At 37.3% G+C, this 16071-nt stretch overlaps 1 protein-coding gene across 1 annotated transcript in view; it reads right to left on the reverse strand.

Annotated features, from left to right (window-relative positions):
- Nucleotides 1-2427: 2427 nt before the first annotated feature.
- The window catches only part of SKIL (SKI like proto-oncogene), a 31096-nt gene continuing 17452 nt past the window's right edge, over nt 2428-16071 (reverse strand). The window contains exons 4-7 of the mRNA XM_063131986.1: nt 15661-15908; nt 15322-15560; nt 12033-12257; nt 2428-10570 (exon numbers count right to left, since the gene is read on the reverse strand). Coding sequence (XP_062988056.1) covers nt 10409-10570; nt 12033-12257; nt 15322-15560; nt 15661-15908 — 874 coding nt within the window. The 3' untranslated portion in view covers nt 2428-10408. The remainder of the gene's footprint in view (nt 10571-12032; nt 12258-15321; nt 15561-15660; nt 15909-16071) is intronic.

Consider the following 16071-nt stretch of genomic DNA (forward strand, 5'->3'; position numbering starts at 1 on the left):
TCCAACAGCCCTAGCATTAATGACATTGCACTAGTGCAACCCAACGCCAGTGCAGTGTCATTAGCGCTTGCTAGGCAGAGGGAAAAAGCAGCGATTCGCCACTGAATTTTGGCAATGTGGTCTGCTGCTGAATTTCGGAGGCAGATTGCTGCTTTCCCCATTTTGCCTAGCATCAGTTAATGATGTTGCATTCAGCTTGGTGTGCAAGGGTGAAGGTTATGCCTACAAATCTCAGTTCCAGGCTGGCCAGCCAATTGTAGGTAGGGGAGCTGATGCAGGCTGTCTTGGCTGGGCCATGGCTCATGGACCCCCATGCTTATGCCCTAATGTTTAGTTCTAATGGCATCACTGAAAGTCCAGCATACGCTGAAATAGGCTGAGCCCATATTCTGTTTTTTCAACATTTCCCATCAGTTTGTTGTTGTTGTTGTATAAGATGATGATGATGATGATTCTTTTCTCGCTCCTGAAGGTTTTTCTAGATGGACATGATGGGTTTTACTTATGCTTTTACTGATTCAGACATTTCCTGACTATTGAGCCTGTTTTAAGTATGACTGCTTGCTGGATGTTGATGTGGATGTATTTTGGCAGTTTCTGAAAGTTTTCTGTAAAAGAATTTGATGTGACGCCGGTGACTGATGTGACTAACGAAATAATTCTAACCCTTTCCTATTGTTGTTGTTATTCAGTAAGTTTCAAGGTAGTGAACAATAGGTTTATTTGTTAAAAGAATGATTTGGTAGCTACACTCCTACCGACTTTTCAATTTCATTTTGCATATTATCTCTAATAAATGTTGCTTCGCTTACTGTGTTGTAATTTCGCGCCATTTCCTGTAAATTGTGCTTTTGTTGTGGAGAAATTATTTTCCACGCATTGAGCCTGCACTAAATTGTATTTCAAAAATGCAATTCTTCCCCAGAGAGCACACACTTTGATACTGTGATTGTTGCATTGGTTTGGTTGCAAAAGTGTTGTGGGTGTTTTTGAGGATATTCTCCCCATTTCCAGACCATTTTGTGAAACTCCCCTTTTATCTATGAAAGTTCTAAAGCAACCATGGTACCCCAGTATTTGGGTATGGAATCCGGAGGCCTTTCCACTAAATCTGTGGTCAAGTGGGACCCACTGCTTACATAACAGAAAGCTAACAATTCAAAAAGCATCTAAAAAATACTAGTTTCTGGATGGCGACAGGCCAGCAGAGCTTCCTTCTGCAAGCTCTGCTGACCTACCCATTCCGGAAACAAGTATTTCTGCTTGTTTGGGGCTGCTTTTTGTACCACTAGCTCCCCAATGCACTGGTGACTGGTCCCACTGGCACATGGGCAGGCTTGCACAATGCCCCAGGTGGATTTAAAAACAAGCAAACAAAAACCCAAGAGATGAATCTGTTACACTATGGATGCAGCCCCTACACCTAGTAAAAGCAAGTTAAATTTAACCTTTGTATCCCTTGGTAGCAGTTTGTTGCCACATTATTTTAAGGGGGGGTTGCCACTGCATTTGGTGGCAAGGTAGCAGTAGTGCAACCCGCAAGTGTCCCTGGGGAGTCAAAAGTTGTCACTTGGACCTGCCCCCTGAAATCACCCACCCCTGTTATAGACCCTGCTGTTCTCATCTATTATATGCAAGAAGAACAAGGCTGACAACCAGATAGCATTTCACTGGCTTAGACAGAATTTCATCTTCCTGGCCAGTTGCCAGAACAGGTGCATGTAAAGCCAGAAGACGAAAAATACCCTGTGATAAGTTTGTATGGTAGGATAAAGGTGTGCAATATTTTTAAGGTTTTTGTAAGGTCAAAGGGACTTGAATCAACAAAAACAAATATTACAATAAACATAAAAGGTTTTTTTTTTTTTTGCTACCACATACATTTAAAATTAAAACAGAAAAATGGACCTTTTTTACTGGTCTAATAACGTGCAAGAAAGTGCTAATCCACATTCCCTCTTAGGGATATTATGAGGCAGTATAGACTGCATTTTATATCTGACAATTATTTGTAAAATGGAATATGAATGATTTGTTTCTTAATTATTTGTATGATTGAATACTTGTTAACTGAACAAACAAACATCATTCCAATTAGGGATGTACAAGAAAAAACAAAACAGAAACAAGCTCCCTTGACAAAGAATCCTTGTATTATTTTAAAAAAACTAAAATATCTGTTTGAACAGAGGTAAAGATCAGACAAGGGAAATGTTCAGACATAATGGGAAGCAATGCCTCTCTTAAACAACTTTCAACTCTTTTAAAGCTATTCTCTCCCCCAGACTTGCAGGTTTCCTGATTTATGCCATTATGAATACTAAAGTGAATGGTACATTGTCAGTGCACAAAACCAGCGTTCAGAAATAGCATGAACAAACATTTAGTTCACTGACTAGATGTACAAAACTCAAAAAGGTGAGGCACTTGATATTAGAATTGTTTATTTGAATGTGGATCACAATCTATACAGAATATTTACAATGCATGAAAAATGGAAAACTGCACAAAATACAATTGAGGTATAAGCTAAGAGCACAGTATGTCATGTTTCAATAAATAGAATTCAAAATTTGTAAACTAAGTGACCAGATAAATGCATCTTGTTTTTTTGTTTTTGTTTTTTTACTAAAACCATACAAAATATCTGTTTTTGTATCACATGAGGTAGAGGACAGTTTTGTGTGTCATGTAATGCAACCACTGCAACTCCAACTGTAGAACTGTACATCATTGGCAAAACACTGAAAACTGTTGGTTTGCACCAAACTTTTTGTCTTAGGAGTTTGTTTTTATTCTAGTCATTCCACTTGTTGCCTTGCTTATCGAACCTTTGATCATTTTAAAAATCATATTTTATAAATTATTCTAGATTTTGGTCACATAATCCAGAAAGGTGCTTTAAATTTGTCCAAAGGCTTGAGAATGACCAGCAGGGCATGGATGCATGCATATATAATTACAAACAGCAAACCACATGCCATATTACAAACCAATTTTGAAACTCCAAAAAGTATTTGCTAAATAGCATGGAGGAATGCTACTCAAGAAACATGTTGAAGGCCCCACTGAGCACACAATGTTCCTCTGGATGGTAGAAATATTGGGTAAAATTTAACTTAAGGCCTACTTAAAGCAGACCCATTGAAATTAGTGAGACTTAAGTCTTGACTAACTGAATTCCCATTTATTTCAATGAATCTTCTCTAAGTAAGGTTTATGTTGAATTTTACCCATTAAGATTTCAGCATCAAATATTTTCAAAAGCGTCATTAATACACATAAAATAGAATTTGGCAGGCACAGACCTGGTTATTCTGGAAGGCAATATTGCTGCATCAGAACATTTAGACCAATAATTTGTGTGTATTCACTAGAATGATTTAGATACATTACAACTGTGCTTCCCTTTTCTTGAAGTGAGGTATTTGGAAGAATAAAATGGATTGCTATACTTAATTGAATATTCAATTTTTAAAATAATAAGATTGTGTTTCACAGTGCTAGAAGCACTGTAAAATCCAAACTATCCTCTAAATTGTGGATGTACAATGAAGTACACTTGTGCAATCTGTAAAATGTATTATTTTTGCTTTTATAATACAGGCCATCTGCAAGAAAATATTAACCAAAACATTTCCTGTATGGATAAAATGGACTGCCTCACATTACCACAGATGTAATGAAGAACAAGATGTAAAAAGCATAATTAAGATATTAAGCTGCCTCTTCCTGAAGAGAGAGATTCTACAGCTGCAGCATAAATTGAAACATTTCAAACATAGAATGTTAAGTGTTTAAGTATTTTGTCGCATTATATTATGAGGCTTTTGAAATTTTGTCTTAATGATTTTTTTCTGTATAAAAATATATCAAAATTTCTGCTTTTCTAATGATCAAAAGAACTTTAGGGAGCAGACTTTGAAAGTGTTTTGAGGTCAGCTACACAGTCCTATGAAAACGCCTCAAAGCTATAGCAGTAAGCCATCCACATAGCTGTTAAAATTTAAAATTCTGCACTTTCAAGCTGAAGTTAAAGGAAATGCGGAAGAAGTACAGTCTCTTGTGGCTCCAAAAATGTGGGACTAAGCAGCATTGTACCAATACTCCTATGGCATAGCCTACTGCAAGAGTTGCATTACGATACCTTGACTATGTACAAATAATTTTACAACTATCAATATATTAAATATATAATTAAATTAATCCAAGGATGTAAAATATACCCCATAACTACATATGTTTGTCTTAAAGACTCAAGCTAAGTGATATAAACCCTACCAAAAAGAAAAGCACAACATGTCTGAAACACACTTTGAGATTTTGCTAAAGCTTTAAGTCTAATGTTAAAGGGTTGTATTTTCAAGGGTCTTCTTAGGGATGCCATAATGGTAAGAATTCACTATTACATTTCTTGCAAAGTCTGTTGCAGTCTGGGCAAAACCCAACGGTGGAATTTTTTTTGGAGGGGGGAGCATACCTAATTATTTTAAAGGGTAGGCCCAGCCTACCTAGTTATTATCATCTTGGTGATTCAATATTTAATATTTCAATTGTGTGGATTTAATAGAACCCAATAGAACTATTTAGAAAATTCTCAAGGTGTCTTGTGGCACCTTAAGGACTATCACATTTATTATGGCACAAACCTTTGTGGATTGGAGTCAACTTCCATCAGATGCATCTGATTAAATGGAGTCTAGTCCATGCCATTTTATACCACAATAAATTTGCTGGTTTTGCTGCAACAGATAGCTACCCCTCTGAAAATAAGAAAATTACGTTTCATCAGTGTACCCCATGTGTAAAATGAGTAATTTTTATAGCCTGCCTTCTAAAGACAGACTTGAAAAAAATGTCCATTTTGCAAATGCTTTATTATTTGACAATATACTACATATATGCATATGTTTTGTAACTTGATGTGTAGTCTGCAGATGAGAGCTTGTGCTTGAGTTATTTGCTCTGCGCATATTTCTGGTTCTTGTTTTGTGCTTGTGGCACATTGTACTTGTCTGGATTATGTTAGATTGATAAGAGTAGCCTCATATCATTTGAGTTATACTGAGTTAGAATTGCACCCCTGGCAAAAGCCCTCTTCAATTAAACAACAGACATATGGATGCCAAGAAGTAGAATTTTGAAAAAGTATTTTTGGCAGCTATGCTGCTAGGCATTCCTTAATTGCAGTTGTTGTTTTAAAAATAGTCGTTTTCAGAAGCATTAATGGCGAGGACAATTTGAGAAACAAACTTCCTATCTAAAAGTCCAACACATAGCTGACTTTTTGTTCGCTAATAATTAACATACAGAAGGAGCATGCTAAGACTAAAAGAACAAATTCAAATAGTCAGGATAATTTGTCACAGGTCTCTGTAAGTGGGCAAAGTCTTGTATGCAATTCAATCTATATAGGCAATGGAGTAAATAACCCATAAAGTACAGCATGTCAAGAGATCAACATAAGAAACTACTTGCTGTAAAACATAGAATATTTACAATCTACTAGAAAACTATCTCTTGGTGGCTATGGACACCTATGGCACAATTCTATGCATTAATTACTTAACATCTACATAAAAGTCTTATGTAAAGGAAGCTGAAACGAATTGTTCAATGTAAAGATTACATTATGAGTTTTAATTAAACGTGAGTGTGTGGTTTGGTCTTACAAATAAATTAAATAATCTGAAAGTGGCACTGTCTCACTATATCATTACTACTACAAACTGGTTTTCTCTAAAATATAGTCAGAATTGTCAGCACTGGTTCAGCTTCAATACTTGTAGCAACTGTAGAAACATTTAAGACAAACACTGTCCCTTGCATTTACATTTAAGACAAATGCTGACACTTGTCATATCGTGCCTAAATAGAAACATGACACAATGGTTAAAAATTCTGATTGGATTCTAAAATACACTCTATAAAACCATTTCTCCATAAGCAACAGTGGATAATTTGGGCATATTATTGCAGTTACACTCAGAAAGGACTCTCTATTTAAAAGTGAAAGGATTTTCCACTGTGGTGCCTCAACTAGGTCTAGACTATGCCTGGACTTCCCTTGCAGGGCAGGAAAGCAGGCATTAATTGAATTTTAATATCCAATAATAACTACACAATGTTTGCTATTTGGGCACACTCTCTCTCAAAGGTCAGTTCAAACATTACATTTATTGCTCATGAAAGCAGTCCTATCAACCAGTTCACTCAGTTATTGGTTGATAGCCATCGCCTTAACTTCAGGGGTTCTTTTCCAACTGCTGCAACTACAGTTATTGCTACTCACCAGTAACAAGTAGCATCAGTTAATGCTTTCCATGTCTTTATGAAATAATATCCCCTGGGGTAAATGAGACAATGTTAAGAAAAGTAAAATGTGCTTCAGCTTGTGAGCCAAGTATTAATTCCTCCTCCTCCTCCTAGGATAAGACATTCAAATTCAGAACCTCAAAATCAAATTGTACCCTCTATCTCTGACATCCAATAGCAGACAATGACCACAAGTCAGTGCAGACTCATGCCATTTTAGGCATTCCTGCAAGTACTTACATCAACATGCTTTTAGGGTTCCTGCTTGTTTGAAAGCCTCTGCACATACAGCTGTTCTTGGAAGAGCACCCTCCCTGTTAATGTGTAAACACCAGAGGGGGGGAGCAGCTAAACGGTGTTCAAGATATTGGGGGTGGAACTATAGATGCAGCCCCAGCCCCACTCGTATGTTGATATAAGTGCTTGAAAAAAGACTTCTGATAGGGTTAAAAGCCCATTGATACTTATCTCCAACTATGTTGCATTGTGGATAGTATTAGCAACAAAATATAGTTTTGTTTTTCAACTCATAAACAAACTACACACAGTGGGATTTTTTTCCAGGTCTATTACTATACTATATTCTCTGTCAACATATACCAGGAATTTCAGAGTGCTTCAGCCATACACCTATTTGGGAAACAAAAGATGAGCACGAGCACCTGCTCAACCCTTTTCAACCTCCAGTGCACCCTTTAACATGTAAACAAGTCAGAGATTGAAATGAGTTCATCCCAGGATCACTGATATTTTAAGACACGCACGTGTGGTACTAGAACCTACTTCTTCCCACAGTTGTATCAAATGTTGTAAAAAATATTTTAGCAAACAAAACAAGATTTCAAAAGCAGACATTTTTCATATAAACTTTCCCTACAAGTGCAACCTGCATGACCAGCATTGGAAGATGCTTGTTTTGTAAATAAAGATGAACAAAATCATAATTTATTCTACGATGGCAAAATTTCAAACTGCTATACTCTACTGCACTATTAAGAATACTGAAACACTAAGTTCCAAACAGGAGCAATATATTTCTCATTTAGATTTTAACTGTTTCTTTAACAGCATTACACTGTTATTGAAACAACAGATAGACATAAAAAACATACTACGAATTATTCAGAAGGAATAAGGTGGATTGTTAATGGTTATTGTCCATACCCCGGAGAACATGCACAATATGGGCATAGGCAGCATTTGACATTTTCTAGTTAATAGCAGCGGAACATCTATATTTTAGGCAGAGAAAATTAAAGCATTTCAATAATTTACAATATACTAATTCAGGACTTTAGCATCTGCTACTCAAGCACCGGTCAAACCATTTTAAAAGGTTTGGGATGATGCACAAGCTGGATGCATGAAGTAATTACAACTTCGTTTCAGTAGTTCTTGAACCCCACTCACAATCCTGGCTGTTACATTGTGGAGTTCAAGGAGTCTCTGTTCTATTCCAAATGCTATTTAAGATCTACATACAACTTGCTGGGAAAGTTCTGTGTGGCGTACTCCACTCTCCACCTTTTCATTGATCCAGTTGTAATGGGGAGGCAGATCAACCCAGGAAATTGTGGATTTACTCGTTTTATGGGAGTCTCACACACACCCTTGAACATAAGGTTTACAGTATCTGGATATGGTTGTGCTCCTGGATTTTCATGTGGTGGCTAAGGGCAGAAGTGTGTTTCACCAGCTTTAGTAGATGCATGCCTTTCTGGATAAGGTCCTTGCTGACCTTCTACACACCCTGTTAGCTTATTGAATGAATCACTGTGATGTGATTTGGAGGGAGCTGCCCTTGAAAATAATCTGTAAATTTCAGCTAATTCAGAATGAAGCAGCTTAATTGTGTGGGACCACACGCAGGGAGTATATTAAATTATTCTGGAAGAGTTCCACTTGCCTTGAGTTAATTTCCAAGCTAAATTCATGGTGCTGTTTTTGACCTTTAAAGCCCTAAACTACCCGGGCGTGAAACATTTGAGGGAGTAGCTCCTGTATGAACCACCCACGTACACATTGATCAAGTATTATAGGTCCCATCATGAAGGAAGATTACTGTCATCTACAAGAAATGGGGGCTCCTAGTTTGTGGGATTCCCTACAAGATCTTGTAGAAACAGTTAAAATTTCCTTTTGCTAGGTATTTTAATTGTTTTAGTCTCATTTTATATTGCCTCCTTATTCATCATATATTATATATGCTCTGGAGAATGAATAGTTGAAAAGTAGCATAATTAACTGGGAATAACTAATAAATGAAGAAAAAGCAAATTTGGTTATGTGAAATGGTCCTTATATAACAATAAACACTATACATAAAAAGAGTTAAACAAATGTCCCAAATCCACATATGTAGCAAGTTTCCACAGCACACAGGATATAGTTGCTCACACAATGAACTTATAGATGAGAATGACTATTTGCAGTGTTGTTTGTAAATATGCACATTTCTTTCTGCATCGCAATGTGTATCCTAATACACATTCTTGCATTATCAGTTACATGCAATACCTATAGCTAGAGACAGACAGAGAAGTTTTAAATTTTGTAAAATATATCGGCCATTTTGTTCTTTATGTTCAGTTATCTGAAAAGGGACCCTGGGGTTTGGGGGCAATGATTTCTGTCCTTTCCCCATGTCTAGCCACTGATATATATTTAATATAGTAAAATTTGAGCAATTAGACAGTTATTTGCACTGACAGTTCATTTAAGTAACCTCACACCATCTATGTAATTGGTGCTGTCTTTCCTTTTGCCTCATGAGCAGTTCCATATAATCATTTGCACAGTTTTTCACCAACCTTATTTTTTGTCTGATAAAATTCTTTATAAGTGAGCATTTTTAGAAAATCAATTTATTCCTTTATCCACTTCTGTGAATATACTTCATCTGTTTAGATTCTGATCCAGAAAACTCTGGAACTGAACTACTTGTTAACTAACTACAAACTAAATGTCAGATACCCCAATAAAAAACTTAGGATTTATTTTCAAAATAAACAAAAGTTTAATAACTATGTTTCTTTCTTTTTTAAAAAAAAGGCAGCATTTTTTATCTTGCTTTTAAAAAATGTAAGCATCACTTTCACAATGTCAGACTCTCATTTGTTCCTCCTCAACATTTTAATACTATAAAGTGTCATGAGCACCCACTTCATGCACTCAAAGAAAAACCATACATGAGAACCTTATTGCTAATGAAATAACCTATTTATATGATGGTTCAAATTGTCACTCTACAAAATAAGTCTAACATATTCAAGCTTCTATTAGTGTTTGGGAATGCTCAAAGAATAGTGTCAAACACAAAACTTTCTGTCAGTCTCTAATGAACCCAAAGTGAATAGGTAAATTTGAAAGGTAAAAAGTCTCAGACTCTGTTTCAGCAATTCCTTTTCATAATAGCATTTAACGGGTTACCTAAATAATTGGCACTTGGCATTTAATCATTAATAACTGGCATGTAGCAGCTGAGTTAACAGTATGAAAATCTGCATTTAGAAAAATGTTTGATGTTTAATAATTTTCAATTAACAGTTCTCTCCTTGATGCAGCATTAACTATCAAATGAAATAACAAGAGTAACAGAGTAAATTGTCTACAATCTCTTTTTTGTTTTTGCTTTAGATTTTCAGAACTGTAAGACTGCATGCAAAAGAAAGTATATGGATGCTGCATATTTTGAATAAAGAGAGTTGCATTCAATAAAATGTATAGATAGAGCCCTCAAGACAGCTTGTAAAATAAGCATATATTGAGCACTGTAAAACAAAGTTTCAATGGTGCTCGTAACTGTAAAAAAAGCAGCACAAATACAGATTTTGTCAGTCTGGAAGTTGTACAAATGTATATTACAGATTTATATGCATACATATACATTGGGCACAATCTACTGGGAACTTCTCTTGTGCAAAACATCATTGAAATAATTGGGAATTGTGAACTCCTGCTATCCTGATGCTGCATGCATAGGAAAAGTTCCCCATGATTGTCTCCAATACCTTTGCTTCTCCATGGCTTGGCTTCTCCTTGACAGGTAATTTATTAGCCCTGCTGAGAAATCAGATACATTCTTGTTGGCACTTTATTTCCCTTTGCCATTTTTTGAAGACTTCTGAATCTGAAGTTTTAATTCCTTGATCATCATCTCTAACTTTTGCCTTGCTTCTCGTTCCTGTCTCAGTTCATCTTGGAGCTCTTGCCTATCAGCCTCAGCATGATCCAGTCTTTGTCTCAGCTCTGCCAACTGCAAATTTAAAAAGGAAACTTAAAACTCTATAAACCAAACATTGGTTGCTGAAACAAAATCAATGGGGTATGTAGATTAATAATTCTGTTCCAAAATGTCACATTTCTTAGTGTTCATATTTTTCATGTGGAAAAATATTTAACTATCAGTTCTAGATGATGATGATTTTTCCTCAGTGTTTACTGCTAGCAAACGAATGCTTGGCAAAAAATACTGTTACTTGTGGGCACCAATGTTTCTGCATCTATAATTCTAAGAACTACTGTGCTAAGGCACCAGGAGCCACTGGGACCACACCGTAACTTGTAGCTTTGGCAAAAATGAACAGCAAAACACATTAAGGCTAAGGAAGTAAATGGTAAAGGATGGGGGAGTAATTGAATTAATGAATTAAGGGTGGTGTAAGACACTAAACCTGTCTGTAATCAATGCTGTAATATTTATTTTTTATTAGACTATGATGTGTGCATGGAAAGAAGCGCTGTGTGTTACTTTCTTATGCTACACATGAAAATGTGTTTTAAAGAGAAACAAGGCTTTGCTTCATACATTGGTTTTCTTACGCTAGTTGCTTTGTCTTATTTCACAACCTTTGTACGTTACTCTCTTAAATATGTGTTTACAATATGTTTTTAACAAATCACTCATCACTCCTAAGTATATGAAAGGTGGGAAGCAATCTGTTCCAGAAAAAAACATGCTGGTAGGGAATCATAAAACAAAACAGGTCTGTGCCACCAGAAATAATGAATGTGTTTAATATTGCTGAATCGGCGGAGACCCACTGTATCAGAGGGAAACCTGGAAGTCACAGTTCTAGAATGAAATATTAACATGCTTATAGAAAAGGGATTCTTTGTTCGTGCAACAGATTTAAAGAAAAAGAAGAGTGGAAAGAGGGATTCTTTCTGGGGTAGCCACACAGCTTTGGAATGCTCTCTTTCAGGGAATGAGCCTGGTCCCCTTTCTGCTAGCCTTTAGGAGGCTTTAAAGACAATAACAAGTGGATGTCAATTCATTAAGAAGATTAAAAAAGTGTACTTTGTGTTATCAGTGGATGTTAGATCTGAAAGCACTTCATTTTAATCCTGGATATGTGTAATTTTTTCATTAGACTGTCAGCCTCAGTTTTCTTTCTGTAAGAGGGGAGTAATAAGGGTGAGTGATGCGTGTTCTGCAAGTGACTAAGAAATTAAAAGGCAATTTGGCTGCCTGACGTAGAAAGAGGAACAGAGATTCAATTAAATTTCCAAAATTCAGATTTTCTAAGTTTCTAAGGCTGCAATTGTATGCAGCTTTATCTGAAAGCAAGCCCTACTGAACACAATGTATTCCATTTCAAGTTTTAGATGAAATTTATGTATGTAAAGTGTTATGTGCCATTTGCTGTATTTTAGCAGCAATTCATAACAAGGTAGCGCATCCCACCACTAGGTTAAAATTAATGTTTTCTGCTTACCTGAGCTGCATACTCTGCTTCTTTGTCCTTTTCCAAGTTAGAATCACAGGTACATTTTTGCTTTATTACCTGCTCTAACTTCTTCTCCAAGTCCCTTTGCTCAACATAAAACTCTTGCATTCTTTGAGCATGCTCAGTCTGCAAAGATTCAAGTTCTTTCTGTAAGTTCTGCTGCTCTTCTGTTAACTCCTTCATGGCTTTTGAACTATTTAACATTTCTACTTCCTGTAAAGAAAATGACAATTAGACACTGAGCTTTTAATATAGAACCTCAAATAATTTATTGTGATATTTCAAACTTCAGTGGTCACTGGAATTTTTGTTATGCAGAATATACCCTCAAGTTCTATGGCACTTACTTGAAAAAGGGCAGAGCACAGATAAATTCTGTGTACTTTTAAAGCTTATCGTATTTAAGGAAAAGGCAAAACATGTCTGTCTTCTACAGTCCACAAAAATTGGATTCAGCTTCTTCAATGGGGCTGAATGTGGGGCTGCCCTTGAAGCTGCTCTGGAAGCTGGAGCTAGCGCAGAATACTGCAGCTCGGCTGTTGTCTGGAGCTGCCTCTTTCCAGCATGTAACTCCTCTGCTGAGGGAACTGTACTTGCTGCCTATTTGCTATCAGGCCAGGTTTAAGGTTCTTGTACTTGTATACAAAGCCCTAAACAACTTGGGACCAGGACCTGAGAGAGCGCCTTCTCCCCTACCAACCTGACCAGTCACTGAGGTCATCTGAGGGCCTGCTCCTGGTGGTTCCACATAGATCCATCCTCCGATTGGAGTCCACCAGGGGAAGAGCCTTCAGCGTGATGGCTCCCCTTCTATGGAATTCCCTGCCTCTGGAGGTCAGGCAGGCTCCAACCTTGTACTCCTTTTGGCGCCTCCTGAAAACATCTTTATTCCAGGCAGCCTTTCCTTAATATGCAGCCTTGAATCTCTGTATTTGCTTCTTTTAAAATTTGTTTTAACTGTTTTATTCTGTTTTTATTTTCATTTTATCTTGTACACCGCTCTGAATTTTTTGAATGGCGAGCGGTGTATAAATATTCTAAATAAATAAATAATAATAAATAATGGCATATACTCTCACAGGCATATATACATAATTATAATTTGTTCATCCAGTGAACCATTTCAGAAATACAGCATCAAAAAGACTTCAGCTAATTTTGCACACTTGCTGCAATAACTAACATAAACTTGCACAGATGTGCAAAAAGTGCAGAAAAGGGAAACTAAAATGATTAAGTGGCTGGAGCATCTCCCCTATGAGGGAAGGTTACATCAACTGGAATTGTTTAGCTTGGAAAAAAGGAGGCTAAGGGAACACATGATAGAGGTGTACAAAATTATGCATGGTATGGAGAAAGTAGATAGGGAGACATTTTTCTCCTTCTCCCATAATATTAGAACCCGGGGTCATCTCATGAAACTGATTCGTAGGAGATGCAGGACAGATAAAAGGAAGGGGGTTGGATAAATTTCTGGAGGTGAAGGCTATCAATGACTACTAGCCTTGATGGTTGCAGGGCCGGTGCCAGACTATATTACGCCCTAGGCAAGGTGAGCTACTTGCGCGCACACACACACACCCAAAAATTGCCAACTTCAATTTTTAAGTACAGATGTTTTGTAGAAAAAATAAAAAGCACAAAGGAAAGGAAAGGAACCTCTCATGCAAGCACTTGAGTCATTGCTGACTCCTAGAGGGACGCCTGCTTTCGCTGATCTTTTCTTGGCAGACTTTGTAGCGGGTAGTTTGCCATTGCCTTCCCCAGTTGCAGTTACCTTTCCCCCAGCTAGCTGGGTACTCATTTTACCGACCTTGGAAGGATGGAAGGCTGAGTCAACCTGAGCCAGCTGCCTGAGAACCAGCTTCCGCTGGGATCAAACTCAGGCCGTGGGGAGAGTTTCGGTTGCAGTAACTGCCGCTTACCACGCTGCGATACACAAGGCTCGAAAAAAAATAAGCACAAAACTTGAACTTATTATGTTTTTTCTTAAAACAGCTAATTTGTATAAAACTGTGACCCTTAAAGGTCAGTACTGCGCCCCGCTGAGGTCTGCACCCTAGGTGGCTGCCTAGTTGGCCTAATGGTAGCACCGCCCCTGGATGGTTGTGTGCTATCTCCAGTATTCGAGGCAGTAAGCCTGTGTGCACCAGTTGCTGGGGAACATGGGTGGGAGGGTGCTGTTCCACCATGTCCTGCTTGTTCATCCCTGGCCAATGGCTGGTTGGCCACTGTGTGAACAGAGTGCTGGACTAGATGGACCCTTGGTCTGATCCAGCATGGCATTTATGTTCTTAAAGAGCCCTTGTGTATAAAGTTTCATACTAAAAGTAAATACAAAAGCTGACAGAGAACTTTTACAAAGAAAAAATTATTTACATTTTTATACCACCTCATAGTTGTCTGGGCAGTATACAAAGATTAAAACATTCAAAATTGATATACAAAATGTAAAACCATTAAAGGATAAAAGCAGACAACTTACAAAAACAATATACATTTAAAAACAACTTTGAACTTTCTTAATCCCTTAATCCTTTGCAGCAGAGTGGATTTCATCCCTATGTAACATGCTACTGTAACACATAAGCATAAGATTGTGCAAACACCCAAACAGCTATTGCAAAGGAGAACTCCCACTTCTCATCGAAACTCACTTTGCTGCAGTCTTTCCTGGGCTACCATAGCCTCACCTATGCTCCTGTTTATGCTGTACACCTGTTTACCCACCCCAAGTATGTCTTCATTACTTTTCACCAGGCCTTCAACTTCCTTTTCACTTCCCCACCCCATCTCTTATCAAGAGTGCAAACCCATATCAAACACCACGGCAATGTAAGAATTTGTAATTATGCAGGCATGGCATTTAAGGCACAGTGCTATGCATGTTTAGACAGAACAGTCTGACAACTAGTAGGATTCCCTATAATTCCCAGTTGGCTGGGGAATGCTGGGAATCCTAGGACTTTTCTGTCTTTAAACATGCATAGGATTGTGCCCACAATCTGAAAACAATAGAGATTCTCCTCCAGATGCCGACTTCCAACACTGAAAATAACTTCAGTAATATCTGAAATTTGACAGCCAAATCAGCAACATCAGGATAATATCAGTTTACAATATATTAAGTGAATGACATTTTAAATGCAGAGTCAAGTCCCTGCCTTTTATGGTCTTGTCTTTGTATTATTTGCAGTAACATTCATCTAGATCAACCACCATCACAAAAAGTTAGGTGAAAAAGACAGAACAAAGCTAAATCAGATTCATGCCATACCATCTGAAGATGCTGCTTCTTTTGCAAAATTGTATGTAGCTTTTCTTGCTGTTTTATATAAGTTTTCATTACTTCTTCCATCATTTTCCCTTTGTCATCATCACAACCAATACCACTGGTAAGAGTTTGAGATGAGGTTTGTGCACCAGCGCTTACTTCTACTTCATCTTCCATAGTTACTTTGGAAGAGACCTGTTCAGCTTTCCTTCTGTTTGCAGGCTTAATGGATAGAGGCTGCTCTATAAGAGTCAAAAGATAGAAAAACATTTGCTGAAATTCTGCACTGGAAGCAGCTCCAAGTACACAAAAATTATCAAGTAATTTCATTTTCTGACTCACCTATGCTAGCACACACCTCTGTGCTAAGTTTCAAGTCAACTTTCTCTTGTACTTCAAGAGAGAGATCTTGATAGAAGATGGGTTTTTTGCGTTTGCCACCACTGTGTTGCTTCACTAACTGTCCAGGTAGAGATTTAATTACCTCTGAAATCTTCTCCACTGTTTTTGTGGCTTCTTTGCATTGTTGTACAGAAGAGGTAAGGGACACATTGGGAGCAACCATTTTATCACACATGTAAAAGTAGTAGCTGCAAATAACAAAATGACAGAATTAAGAAGAAAAATATTTAAATTACTGACACAGAACTAAGCAAGAACTAGGCACGTCTTAGGCTTTAAATTTTGGGAAACTGAATTAGTTTGGCTTCAGTTACACAAGAACAGATTTAAAAGGGAAAATGTAATTCCCTG

The sequence above is a fragment of the Elgaria multicarinata genome, chromosome 8 (genome assembly GCF_023053635.1).
Source record: "Elgaria multicarinata webbii isolate HBS135686 ecotype San Diego chromosome 8, rElgMul1.1.pri, whole genome shotgun sequence".
Classification (NCBI taxonomy): Eukaryota; Metazoa; Chordata; class Lepidosauria; order Squamata; family Anguidae; genus Elgaria; species Elgaria multicarinata.